Source organism: Euleptes europaea, chromosome 6 (assembly GCF_029931775.1).
Source record: "Euleptes europaea isolate rEulEur1 chromosome 6, rEulEur1.hap1, whole genome shotgun sequence".
NCBI classification, from domain to species: domain Eukaryota; kingdom Metazoa; phylum Chordata; class Lepidosauria; order Squamata; family Sphaerodactylidae; genus Euleptes; species Euleptes europaea.
Window position 1 is genome coordinate 4,578,832 of NC_079317.1, and position 13,146 is coordinate 4,591,977.

Below are 13,146 nucleotides of genomic sequence, written 5' to 3' on the forward strand. Positions count from 1 at the left end.
TGAGACCCTGGAGAGCTGCTGCCAGTCTGAGAAGACAAGACTGACCTTGGTGGAGCAAGGGACTGATTCAGTATAAGGGAGCTTCATGTGTTCAGCTGAATGTAGGGGAGGAGCTGTGGCTCAGTGGTAGAGCATCTGCTTGGCATGCAGAAGGTCCCAGGTTCAATCCCTGACATCTCCAGTTAAAGGGACTAGGCAGGTAGGTGATGTGAAAGACCCCTGCCTGAGACCCTGGAGGGCTGCTGCCAGTCTGAGTAGACAATTCTGACCTTGATGGACCAAGGGTCTGATTCCATATAAAGCAGCTTTGTGTGGTCATGTAACTGAATGCCACGTACAGCTCTATTCCCTCTCCCCAGTGACTCACGCAAGCAGAAGGAACCCAGTTCAATGATTTGCACATCATTTTTTAGTGTTACATTTTCAGTTACCAACCGTCTTCACAGGAATTTCAGCACTTAAGAGGAAAGAAGAAGAGTTGGATTTTGTACCCCGCTTTTCTCCACCTTAAGGAGTCTCAAAGCGGCTGACAATCACAATCCTTCCCTCTCCCCACAGCAGACACCCTGTGAGGTAGGTGGGGCTGAGCGATTCTGAGAAAACTGTGACTGGCCCAGGGTCACCCAGCAGGCTTCACATGGAGGAGTGGGGAATCAAACCCAGTTCTCCAAATTAGAGTCTGCCAGTCTTAACCACTACACCACGCTGCCTCTCAAGCAGATTTCAGCAGCAGTGATCAATGCTTAATAAAAGCATTGCTCCTGCTCAGACCTGCTTCTCGATGCCCAGGCCAGCCCTATTTGTGTGAACCTGTGAGAGAGCAGAGCCAGGACGCCTGCAGAGCTGCATTTCAGCGGTTCACACATTCCTCCATCTGGAAGTGGGACTTTCAGATGAGAAAGGCCAGCTTGGACTCCTGCAGCCTAACACAGGCAGTGGAACCAAAAAGCCATGTTATCAGGCCAGAAAGGCAGGATACAAAGTTTTCAAAGAAATAAAATAGAAGCAGGGGCCAAATCAGCGGGAAGAAGAGCTGAGAAGGACGCTGTGCTTATGCTGCTCCAGCCAGGGCTGACCCAAGGAAAGGTACCACTGCAGCAAAGCATGACTGCTCTCCTGAAGTATTTGAAGGGTTGTCACTTAAGAGGAGGGCAGGGAGCTGTTCCTGTTGGACTCACAAGAATGGGTTTAAATTATGAGCGGAAAGGGATTGGCTGGATATTAGGAGAAAACTTTTTACAGTGAGAGTTGTTCAACAGTGGAATCAGCTACCTAGGAAGGTGGTGAGCTCCCCCTCTCATAAGAACGTAAGAAAAGCCCTGTTGGATCAGACCAAGGCCCATCAAGTCCAGCACTCTGTTCACACAGTGGCCAACCAGGTGCCACTAGGAAACCCACAAACAAGACGACTGCAGCAGCATTGTCCTGCCTGTGTTCCACAGCACCTAGTATAACAGGCCTGCTCCTCTGATGCTGGAGAGAATCGGTATGCATCATGACTAGTATTCATTTTGACTAGTAGCCATGGATAGCTCTCTCCTCCATGAACATGTCCACTCCCCTCTTAAAGCCTTCCAAGTTGAAGGCTCTCTGGCAGTCTTCAAGCAGCAGCTGGGAAAGCGCTTGTCAAGGATGCTCTAGGCTGATCTTGCATGGAGCAGGGGGTTGGACTAGATGGCCTCTACAGCGCCTTCCAACTCTATGATCCCATTACTCTATGAAAGTGTGTCATTTCAAACCTAATTTAAAAATCAAAAAGGTTTCTCACCAGAACCTTTGGCGTCGGAGGCAGGCCGTTGATAGCCGGCTTCTGCAGGGAAAAATCGGTTCACACACTTTAGCGGCAAACAATGCGTCTATCAGGGTGAATTCTTAAAATGAAGGGGTGAAAACCAAACACAGCCTGGCATATTTTAAGGTTGCTTAGGGTTAAGCCCTAGTTGCCACTCAACCACATGAGAATCCCCCCAGACTCCCTCCCCCCCCCCACAAAAAAAGCCAACTGTGGAAAGCTACAATCTGTAGCAGAAGCCGAGGTAGGGACAGCTACCCCAAAGGTGCTTTTCCACTCACAGCAGAGAAAACACTTCATAAGCATGATCTGCAATTTTACCCTTAAGTAGCATAATTTATAATGATCAAGAACGACTATTGATGAACAGAAAACAACTGCTCTTGCACATCAAACGGTATCCTAATCCCTCATGTACATTTACAACAGCTTTTGCCAGCATTCTTGCTAGATTGAATGTGTAAATAAGAAGACGACGACGAAGAAGAGTTGGTTTTTATATTCCAACTTTCTCTACCACTTAAGGAAGAATCAAACCGGCTTACAATCTCCTTCCCTTCCCCTCCCCACAACAGACACCCTGTGAGGGAGGTGGGAATAAGAGAGCTCAAAGAGAACTGCGACTAGCCCAAGGTCATCCAGCTGGCTTCATGAGGAGGAGTGAGGAATCAAACCTGGTTATCCAGATGAGAGTCCATCGCTCTTAACCACTACACCACACTGGCTTGTTGAACATAAAATTAAAACAAAAACAAAGATTTGCCATGTACTTCTTCTCTTCATTTATACCCCAATTTTCTCCCTTTGTCAGATACTTTGACTCTCAAAAGGTCATACCCCCCAAAATCTTGTTAGTCTCTAAGGTGCTACTGGACTCGAATCCAGCTGTTCTATTGCAGAGCAACACGGCTGCCAAAGACAGGATCCCAGAACAGAAGGATGGCAAAGGCTGGGAACTAAGGAGTTTCTCTCTGGCCAGCTCACTTAGATGATATTTCCATTTCCTCTATATTATCCTGAGCTGTCTAGGAAACCAGGCAAGGATGAAGTGCCACAGTTTGGCCACGCAATGGAACAAAATACAAAAACACCCACCGGATAATCTCGCTTCTCCTTTTTCCGTGGCAACTGTGGTATGTGTCCCAACCCGTCGGCGTTCTCCTCAGGGAGTTTCGGCATGCTGTCTCCATTCCCTAAATAGAATTTGAAAAGCATATAAACACCATAAGAGGAAAAGGACGGTAAAGCAAACTGTTGTGTGTGTGTATGTGTCCTTCCCTGGAGCTTTTTAAGCAGAGGATAGATGGCCATCTGTCAGCAATGCTGATTTTGTGACCTTAGGCAGATGATGAGAGGGAGGGCACCTTGGCCATCTTCTGGGCATGGAGTAGGGGGTCACTGGGGGTGTGAGGAGGTAGTTGTGAATTTCCTGCATTGTGCAGGGGGTTGGACTAGATGGCGCTGCTGGCCCCTTCCAACTCTATGATTCTATGACCAAAGGTCACCCAACAAGCTTCCATGGCAGAAGGTTTGATTTGAACCCAGGTCCGAATCTGACCCTCTAACCTCACTGTCTGATGGAGACCCACCTGAGGACAAGGAAAGGACTTGCTGACCCACAGGTACGGCATAAGAAATGCATCATAATTACGGCAGGTTGGGGGGGAGGTTCAGTCTTCCGCAACAAAAACCCAAACCAGGAGCCTATGAGCGCTTTTAAGGATGACCCCCCCTTTTTAATGGGAGGGCATCTTGGCCATCTTCTGGGCATGGAGTAGGGGGTAACTGGGGATTTGTGTGGGAGGTAGTTGTGAATTTCCTGCATTGTGCAGGGGGTTGGACTAGATGACCCTGGAGATCCCTTCTAACTCTATGATTCTGTGATTCTATGATTCTATGACCACGTCGGCCACCGTAAGGATGCCATTTACCCAAGTCGCTGTATCTGGCAGTGAGGAGGCCGGGGCTGCTAACGCTGCTGGTCATGCCGAGCGGGGCAGGCTCCAGCTGAGGCCCACACACCGGGATGCTCTGCCTCCGATGCACCGGAGGACCTTGATGGTGGGAGTCGGGGCAGTACTTGATCGTCTGGGACTTCTCATCGTCCACGAGGCTTTCCTCCTGGTAAATGCTGAGCCTAGGCTGGGGAAGAGAAAGCAATGGACGGCCAAATAAGTTCCCCTGTAGCCACCAACTCATTTTTTTTCCTTGAGCTCACTTTTTTATTCTATAATTGTCCACAGATAAATTAATAGTTATAAATAAGTGTTTTATCAGCCCACTATCTTTAAACAAACAAATATCCATCTTTATAATATTTTAATAACTGATATGTGTTATTTAAATTTCTGTATTACTGTTTTAGCTAATTGTATGCATGTACTATTTGCTATATAACTGTGTTTTAGCTATTTGTGATGGCCAGCGGCCATATACAATAAATATTCTGCCAACAAATATCCATCTATGTAAGACAACTGCACCAAGATTGTTCTCAGTTAAGGGGGTTTCTTAGGGCTGCCAACCTCCGGGTACTAGCTGGAGATCTCCTGCTATTACAACGGATCTCCAGCCAATAGGGATCAGTTCCCCTGGAGAAAATGGCCGCTTTGGCAATTGGACTCTATGGCATTGATGTCCCTCCCCTCCCCAAGCCTCGCCCTCCTCAGGCTCCACCCCAAAAACCGACCGCTGGTGGTGGACATGGCAACTCTAGGGTTTCCACACATGGACAGACCTGTATGGTTTACCCATCGCTGCTGCGGCTGGCCATACAGCGCCATGGCAACACGGCTTCCACATGGCAGGTTGCCCCACAGTTTCTCTCCCCCAGTCCCCGGGAAAATCCATCCCTCCTTCCCTAGGGCCTATGGGGCTTTTCAATTTTTTAAAAATCAGTAACTGGTTATTGTTATATTGATACTGCATTACAATAATCAATGTATTGGGTTCTCTGATTTGTCAACTTTAATTTTTTAAAAAGTAAATCTCTGGCCCTTTTTGTTGTAATGATATGCCTTTCCCCTTATATCTCCACAATGAAAGGGGCTACAGACTTACAATTGGCAGTAGGCGAGGAAATGGCTAGTGTGGAGGCCAGGAAAATGGCTGTCCATGCAGGTGGGAAAACCCAACATTTCCACACCCACACAGCAGCCCTTCAGGCTTAACTGCAATCTTCTCTAATCATTCACAGCAAAAAAAGTTTGAGAAAGAAAGCAGAAAAGCCAGGGAAACCGCAGGAGTTGCATAAAGACATCACAGTGCTGTGGGGGAGTAGGAAAAAATCTCACTTCCCAAAAGCATTGAACCCATGGTAAATAACTATGTGTGGAAATGGCCTAGATTATATTAATGCACCAAGTGAATTAAGGGTCTGGTTTATAGAACTTATTCTGTAAAACATTTTGCCACAAGACTCTCTTGTCACATCAATTAAAATACTCTGTTCAGATTTTACTTGGCAACTTATAAGGAGAATATAACTCACATGTTTATCGGCAAATCATAGCCAGAGAAAATTAGAGGACTTAAGTTTTGTAACTGAGATGCTGAAAAGAAAAAAAATATTCAGCTGACTCATCTTTAAGCAACCGCACAGACTCACCTTTGGAGGCAGAGGCGGGGGTCCTGGCCGTTTCAATGTCGATCTGGGGGGTGGGAAGAGAGAGAGAGTTCAACAGAGAGTTTACATTTCAAGCTACCATATTATGTCTCTCAAAAGGCAGGCTCACAGGATTAAACCTGTAAAGAGTTAGGTAAGTGAAGACTGGAAAAATTAGTAGGATTAGACATGCAGGTCTTTTTGGTTTCCCTCTCCCTACAAATGGCCGATTATCTGCTTTGCACCAGAAACAGCTGCATTTCTGCATCCTCCAATAAGTGCCAAAGACAGGAATGCCCTTTTGAGTTTTCACAGACAAACAGATTTACCATCCAGCAGGGATGCGTGATCCCACACAAGACAGAGGGCCCGTGCATTCCAGGTACCAGAAACTGACCCTGTTCTCCAGACCCAGATAAAGCACAATTTTTGACTTTTTGAGGAATGGTTTTTCTGATCTGTTGTTAAGGTGGGTTGCCAGGGCCCAGTGTCCAGCTACAAGGCTCTTGGTGCAGCCAAAGGGGATGTGGCTCAGTGGTGGAGCCTCTGCTTGGCATGCAGAAGGTCCCGGGTTCAATCCCCAGCATCTCCAGTTAAAGGACCAGGCTGTAGGTGACGTGAAAGACCTCAGCTTGAGACCCTGGAGAGCCACAACAGTCTGAGTAGACAAGACTGACTTTGATGGACCATGGGTCTGATTCAGTATGAGGCTGCTTCAAGTGTACAGCACCAGTGCTCAGCAAGTCAGGGTAAGTAACGGGGGGGGGGGGGTTGGTTTTAAAAGTACACCCCTCCTTGGGATCCCTCTGCTATCCTTCCGGGAACCAGGATTATTCCACCAGATGGCTGTTTTGTTTTAAATCCATTCTCAAGCACAAATTCTGGGACAATGTGTTAATGGCATTCCAGATGGTGTGACATGATTCATACGCTGATTTGCATTTTCCCAAACGCTTTGTGCCTGAGAACTCAGTGGGCACCAGTGCGCGCGGGGAGGGGGAGCCCACCCCTGCCCACAAGAAGCTTCCAGAAGCCAGAGGAGTCCCAAACAGCTTCATTATCATAACCTTTTCTCTCTTGGAAGATAGTTTCAGCGGATAGCCACGTTGGTCAGCAGAAGAGCTAAACTCGAATCCAGTACCACCTTAGAGACCAACCACATTTTGGAGTACAAGTTATTGGCTGGAAAAACTAGCTGAATATGCAGAGATGGCTAAATTGACAAACATCACGAATAAAAGGTTGATGGAAGAATTCCAGAAGAATTGGGAATTGTATTACGACTATCTAGCAAAATAAAGCACGTGTAGTAAGCTCGCAAAAGGATGTTATTGGTAATATATACTAATGTTAAGTAGTCCAATACATATAGGCTACTGAGTTTGAAAGTAGGTATATACCTATATTAATATTTTTCTTCTAGATTTAACAATAATAAATGTGTATAGCTACTTATTTTTTAGATATTATGGTTGATGATACAGTAACTGATACAAGTATAATGCAATATCTATCAAGTTTCGTAATTAGTTAACTTGCTTGAGGTGTGAGTACAGTTATATATATCCCCCGTATTGTTTAAAGAATTATTTACTTTTAAGATTTAAAGATTAATGCTAGGTAGTTTAGAATGATGTACCTCCGTTCATAGGGTAGTGGATGAAGATCTTGTTCCAGGCATGGAGTATTAATTATGTATACGGAGTGTGTATGTTGTACTGTGTTGTTTTATGTTTTTTGGAAAATAAAAATTTAATTAAAAAACGTTTAAGGGTATAAGTTTTTTGAAAGTCAAAGCTTTGACTCTTGAACGTTTATACCCTGAAAATCTTGTTGGTCTCTAAGGTGGTACTGGATTCGAAGTTAGCATTTCACTATTTGTTAAAGGGGGGGGGGAGGTACTGAGCTTGTCCAGTTCCCCAAGAATACTCCTCCCTTTCAGGAACACTACCACGAATCCAAGGGTCTGGATTGTTTTTAAGCAGTAAGAGGCAGAAAGAGGGAAAGCCAAATGTTAAAAAAGCAGTCAACTCACTCCTCAGTATCTTCGTGGCCGTCGCCAAATTTGGCTAGAGGTGCCCTAGATAAAATGTTTATAAAATTAAGAACAAAGAAGGCATTTAAAAAACAGGCTGGGTAGTGGGATCAAGGGCTGATCTCTACGACAACTGGGAAGACGGCGTTCTGCTCCGGAGGGTACTAATCTATTTTGGCAAAAGTGACATCGCGAAGCAGCCCCCGGATAGATCTGAGATTCTCAAGTTAATGATGGGTAAAAAAATTAGGAGCTCTGTGGCGCAGAGAGGTAAAGCTGCAGTACTGGTCAAAACCTCTGCTCACGACCTGTAGTTCGATCCCAACAGAAATCAGTTTCAGGTAGCCGACTCAAGGTCGACTCAGCCTTCCGTCCTTCTGAGGTCAGTAAAATGAGTACCCAGCTTTCTGGGGGTAAAGTGTAGACGACTGGGGAAGGCGATGGCAAACCACCCCGTAAAACAAAGTCTGCCTAGTAAACGTTGGGATGTGATATCACCCCATGGGTCAGTAATGACCCAGTGCTTGCACCTTTACCTAAAAAAATAAGTACTTATTTAAAGCATGCTTTTTTGTGGGCAGTGCGCTTCCTAGCCCTCATCAGAGCGATCCTTCTAATAGCCCTGGTGTTTAGAGGCCGTGTTCAGCGGTGCGTAGACCTGGCATCTGGAGGCCAGCTCTACCAACACTGTTTCCAACAGCAAGCAGACCGGGTGTCCGGAGGCCAGGTCTACCACCACTGTTTCCAGCGGCTCCCCCTCTCCATTCTTTTAGCTGCTTTGCTACCGCAGCCCTTGAACACCCCTTTTCTCTCCAGATTTTTTTTTACATGCGGAGCACACTTCACTTACAGCTGCGATTTCTCAAGGCAGGCTGTGCAAATTGAGTAGGGATAAAGGAAATGCGGAGCGCCGACCCCTCGGGTGACAGCCATGATTCACTAATATGAATTAAGGAAGAGGCTCCGGGAAAGGCTCACCTCGGGCATTAAAAGCCGAGCTACACCTTGGCTGTCACTTCTCGTCTTATTTCACTGAGAGGTCTCTGGCCAGTGGAACAGGGAGGTCAGTGATCCCAGCTCAAAGGCGAAAGATGATTACTGGAGGAGCTGCTGATCTGTCCCATATCCCCCCACCGCCAGTTTATGTAATGGCTGAAGTGCCGGGGGGGGGGGGGGAATCAACACATTTCTGCATGTATTCAGCCCCTCCCCCCGCAAGAAGTCAGCCCAGCCGCCAGAGGAACGGGAGTCTCTGATGTAGACGGCTGGTAGTCCTCTGTCATCCTCCAGAATGGCCCGTCTCTCTAAGAGCCAGCACAACGGAGGCACCTGCTCAAAACCGCTTCTCTGGGGTTTCTGCAACAGCAGGACTAAGCAAGGGGGATGTTAACCCCACTGAAAAGTATCATGAAAATGATTTCGGTAAATGAACAACAAGGCTTTCTAACACACACACACACACACCCAAATTCCTGGATCTCTCTTGCTCGGAAATGTGACAGGGGCGAAAGAAGAAGAAGAGTTGGTTTTTATATGCTTTCTCTGCCACTTAAGGGAGAATCAAACCAGCTTACAATCACCTTCCCTTCCCCTCTCCACAACAGACACCCTGTGAGGTAGGTGGGGATGAGAGAGCTGTGACTAGCCCAAGGTTACCCAGCTGGCTTTCTTGTGTAGGAGTGGGGAAACAAATCCAGTTCACCAGATTAGCCTCCGCCGCTCATGTGGAGGAGTGGGGAACTGAATCCAGTTCTCCAGATCAGAGTCCACCGCTCCAAACCACCGCTCTTATCCACTACTCCATGCTGACGGTGGGGGTGGGGTAGAGAAGGCGAATTTGGTCTGGTACAAACAGACCAGAGAGAAGGCAGCCTGAAAAGAGAGTGGGGGCAGAGCACGTGCTGAAGGAAATCAGGCAGAAGGGCCGGGAACGCCCTCTCTGTCCAAGGCCCTGGAGAGGCAGGGTGGGCAGGAAAAGATGTTCCCAGCCCTGGGGACAAATGATCAGACTGATGACAGAACAGATTCATGAATCCCAGGGACAAAGACAGGCTACAGAGTAAATAAGTAACGACATCTGTTGCCAGAAAGATTCAGAGAGTACCTAACACAAAGACCTGGGAAGGAGGTCAGCAATTCACAGAAACGACCCAGACAGAAGGCAAAAAACCCGAAAGAGACTTGTTTGTCTGCAAAGTTTGCTATCAGCGAGACAGAGTTTAAAAGCCTCGAGCCGAAGCCTGGCTGCTGCTCCAGGCCCTCTCGCCCAGAGCCGACTCTTGAACAGTGGCCCGAAATCAGCGCAGTGTTATTTCTGGCCGGGCTGGAGAGAGCGCAGAAGACGTCCCAAAGCCGCAGCTCAAACGGCTCCTTTCTTTCAGCAGGGCGATGACATTATCCAGAATTCCAGACCTCCAAAACCCAAGCATTTCCTGTTTACGTTGCTGGACAGAACCTCAGCCGCAAGGGAGTGGCGGATTCACTCTCTTTCTTTCTCTCATGTGACGTGCGGGACTGTCCCTTGAACGAGTCGTGAGTCAGCGCAGGTGACCCATTCTTTGCCACTGGGCCTTCGGCTCCTCTGTATTTTGTTTGAGCAAGCTTAGGTTACACCAGAAAGCGCGGGGAAGGCCAAGCGCCCATCCATCACCCCGCACACCTGTTTTGCTGCCCAAGCAGGGATGTCACCGCAGAGCACAAGAGCCAGCAAGCAAGCAGCGATGACTTGGGCCACATGAGGGAAATAAAACAGGGGAAAGGCTACAGAGCCAACGAGTAACAAAGAAAAGGGCTACTACAGCACCAGCACCACCACCAACTCCCCTGGATATAGTCTCAGAGGTAGCCGTGTCGGTCTGCAGTAGAAAAGCCAGATTCGAGTCCAGTAGCACCTTAGAGATCAACAGGATTTTGGGGAGGAATTTTTGGGAGCCTTCCCTCTTGAAAGCCTACACAGGTTGAGCATCCCTTATCCGGACTGCTTGGGACCAGAAGTGGTCTGTATTTCGGATCTTTCCGTATTTTGGAATTTTTGCATATACATAATGAGATATTTTGGGGATGGGACCCAAGTCTAAACACGAATTTCATTTATGTTCATTTATATCTATATCTATCTATATCTATATATCTATATCTATCTATACGTATATATATGTATATATATATTTATGTATACTTTATGCACATAGCCTAAATGTAATTATAAACAATATTTTTAATAATGTTGTATACATTGAACCATCAACGGCACTGCTGAGGGCTTATGAGTAATGCCCGCATGCTGGCTCAAAAGGTCCAGTTTTCGGATCACTCTGGATATAGAATGTCCGGATAAAGGATACTCAACCTGTACCCCAAAAATCTTGTGGGTCTCTAAGGTGCTACTGGATGCGAATCTAACCCAGGCAGAGAAGAGGAGGAAGCAGCCATCTAATGCAGTAGGCAGAAGCCTCAATGTGACCTCAGGCTGTGGCTGTTCACCTTCAGACGCCTGGAACCTGGATCTTCCTTTCCTCCAAGCCCCCATGGCATCTCCCACAAGGGCAAAACTTTCAAGCGCGGAAGAGCAGGGGCCACCTTCTTTCTCACCCTACGCAAAGCTCCACATGCACTGATGGTGCTACACAAATACTAACACCATAAACAGAACGACGAAGCCAATGGATACTGGCCCCTGGCCCATAGGAGCTTACAATCGCCTTCCCTTCCCCACCCCCCCACAACAGACACCCTGTGAGGTAGGTGGGGCTGAGAGTTTGGAGAGAGCTGTGACTAGCCCAAGGTCACCCAGGAGGCTTCATGTGGAGGAGTGGGGAATCAAACCTGGTTTTCCAGATTCGAGTCCACCCTCTTAACCACTATACTGCGCTTGAATCATATTGGGCTGCTGGCAGGGTTGTCCCTGGGGTTACAGGACCTGTGTAGAGTAACAGCCTGGTGGACTGGGAGACGGCCCTGAGGAGGGAGGGAGGGGCAGCCGTCACTGCCGTCTCCTGCCTCTTCCGCCTGCGGTGCTGGATCCAACCCGTCGTCTCGTCTTTTGCTTCCCCAGCCAACAATCAGCATGTGCGCGTCTATTTATTGACAAGGCCGTGCAGACCAATACTTACTTGGCGCTGCTCCCACAGTCCACGAAAGGATTCCAGTGTGAAGCGAAGTGCGCTCCAGCGGCTACAACCTGTGGAAGCACAAACCGTCAGATGAACCCGTCTCCCCAAGGGTCGGATGATTGCTGAAAGCCCAGTTTGCCAGGGACAGCACAGAATGCTGCTGCTGCCGCTGGAAATTTCCCAGGTCCTAGTTGAAGTGAAGCAAGTTCTAGATGGGCATGTCTCAGATACAAATACTGGCAGGTGCCGGTCTGGGTGACTCAGGGCCAGTTCTAGCACAGCCTGGAGAGTTGATGACGTAAGAGACATCACCTCACACTGGTGAACTACTGACGGGGGAGGGGAGGATTAACTGCACCCTGAACACCCCCAAGCCAGGTGGGACCGGATCTCATAGGCCTGGAAGCCTCCGGCAATAGAGGGGCATACGATAAGCCTATCAAACTCCTGACGTGCTTAGCGTGTCTCTCCACCTGTGCAGTGAGGCACAGCCAGAGGGCGGCCATCTTGGAGCCCAACTCAAAGGCCGAATCTGTTCTGGATTCAGGTCCTAGTTGAAATTAAGCAAGTTCTAGATGGGCATGTCTCAGATCCAAATTCTGGCAGGTGCCGGTTTGGGTGAAACAAGGACCGTTCTGGATTCTCCAGTCTACTCAGAGTTTCTGACAAACCAAGACCTTTTGGCAAGAAATCCAGGGATTCTTGGCAGGGCGCTAACAGTCTGTAGTTCTGAAAGTCTCCTTGGAGCAGGCCTGGGACATTCGAGCTCATGCTTGAGCTGTTAGCTCCTCAAGCACCCCTTCCTCAGTTTCAATATTCCTTTGCGTGAAAGAACGGAATGCTTGATCTATACCTTGTGGTGAAGCTGAGATAATCTCTCTGACGTATTTTATTAACAGTAAAGTGCCGTCAAGCCAAAGCCGGCTTACGACGACTCTGTAGGGTTTCCAAGACAAAGGATGAACTGAGGTGGGTTGCCATAGCCTGCCTCAGTCTGTGTAGCAACCTGGGACTTCCTTGGAGGTCTCCCATCCAAGTACTAACCAGGGCCGACCCTCCTAGGCTTCCGATATTTGACGACCAGCCTGGACTATCCAGGTCAGGGCAGACAAACAGAGGTGGGCTGCCCCTGCCTGCCTCTATGCAGCAATCCTGGAACCTCCCTGGTGGTCTCCCATCCAAGCAGCAGCCAGGGATGACCCTGCTTAGCTTCAGAGATCTGACAAGATTGGGGCTGGCCTGGGCCACAATGGTCAAGGTGCAATTAATTGTTTATCGTGTTATCGCAGCTGGCTTATGGGGACCCTGAAGTGTTCCCAAGGCAAGAGGTGGTTTTGCCATTGCCTGCCTCTGTGTGGCGACCCTGAACTTCTTGGTGGCCTCCCATCCAAGTACTAACCAGGGAAGACCCTGCTCAGCTGCCGAGATCTGAGGGAGCTCAGGCTAGTCTGGCCTATTCAGGCTGCTACTTTATTATATTTACTCGTTTTAAAATGCTGTTTGTCAGGCGTCGGCCCCGTTGGATTGGGTTCCTGGCCCTGAGCGCCCTTCAGGGTCCCTTTGGAGAGTGCATGGGGGAGGGGTGGTAGCTTCTCATTAGATC

At 48.1% G+C, this 13,146-nt stretch overlaps 1 protein-coding gene across 2 annotated transcripts in view; it reads right to left on the reverse strand.

The window, feature by feature from the left end:
- The window catches only part of MAP4K5 (mitogen-activated protein kinase kinase kinase kinase 5), a 101,012-nt gene that overhangs the window by 19,281 nt on the left and 68,585 nt on the right, over nt 1-13,146 (reverse strand). The window contains exons 15-20 of one of the 2 annotated variants that reach the window (XM_056850691.1): nt 11,544-11,611; nt 7,432-7,476; nt 5,400-5,442; nt 3,724-3,934; nt 2,888-2,985; nt 1,769-1,810 (exon numbers count right to left, since the gene is read on the reverse strand). In XM_056850691.1, coding sequence (XP_056706669.1) covers nt 1,769-1,810; nt 2,888-2,985; nt 3,724-3,934; nt 5,400-5,442; nt 7,432-7,476; nt 11,544-11,611 — 507 coding nt within the window. The remainder of the gene's footprint in view (nt 1-1,768; nt 1,811-2,887; nt 2,986-3,723; nt 3,935-5,399; nt 5,443-7,431; nt 7,477-11,543; nt 11,612-13,146) is intronic. The other variant, XM_056850692.1, reaches the window with a different exon arrangement.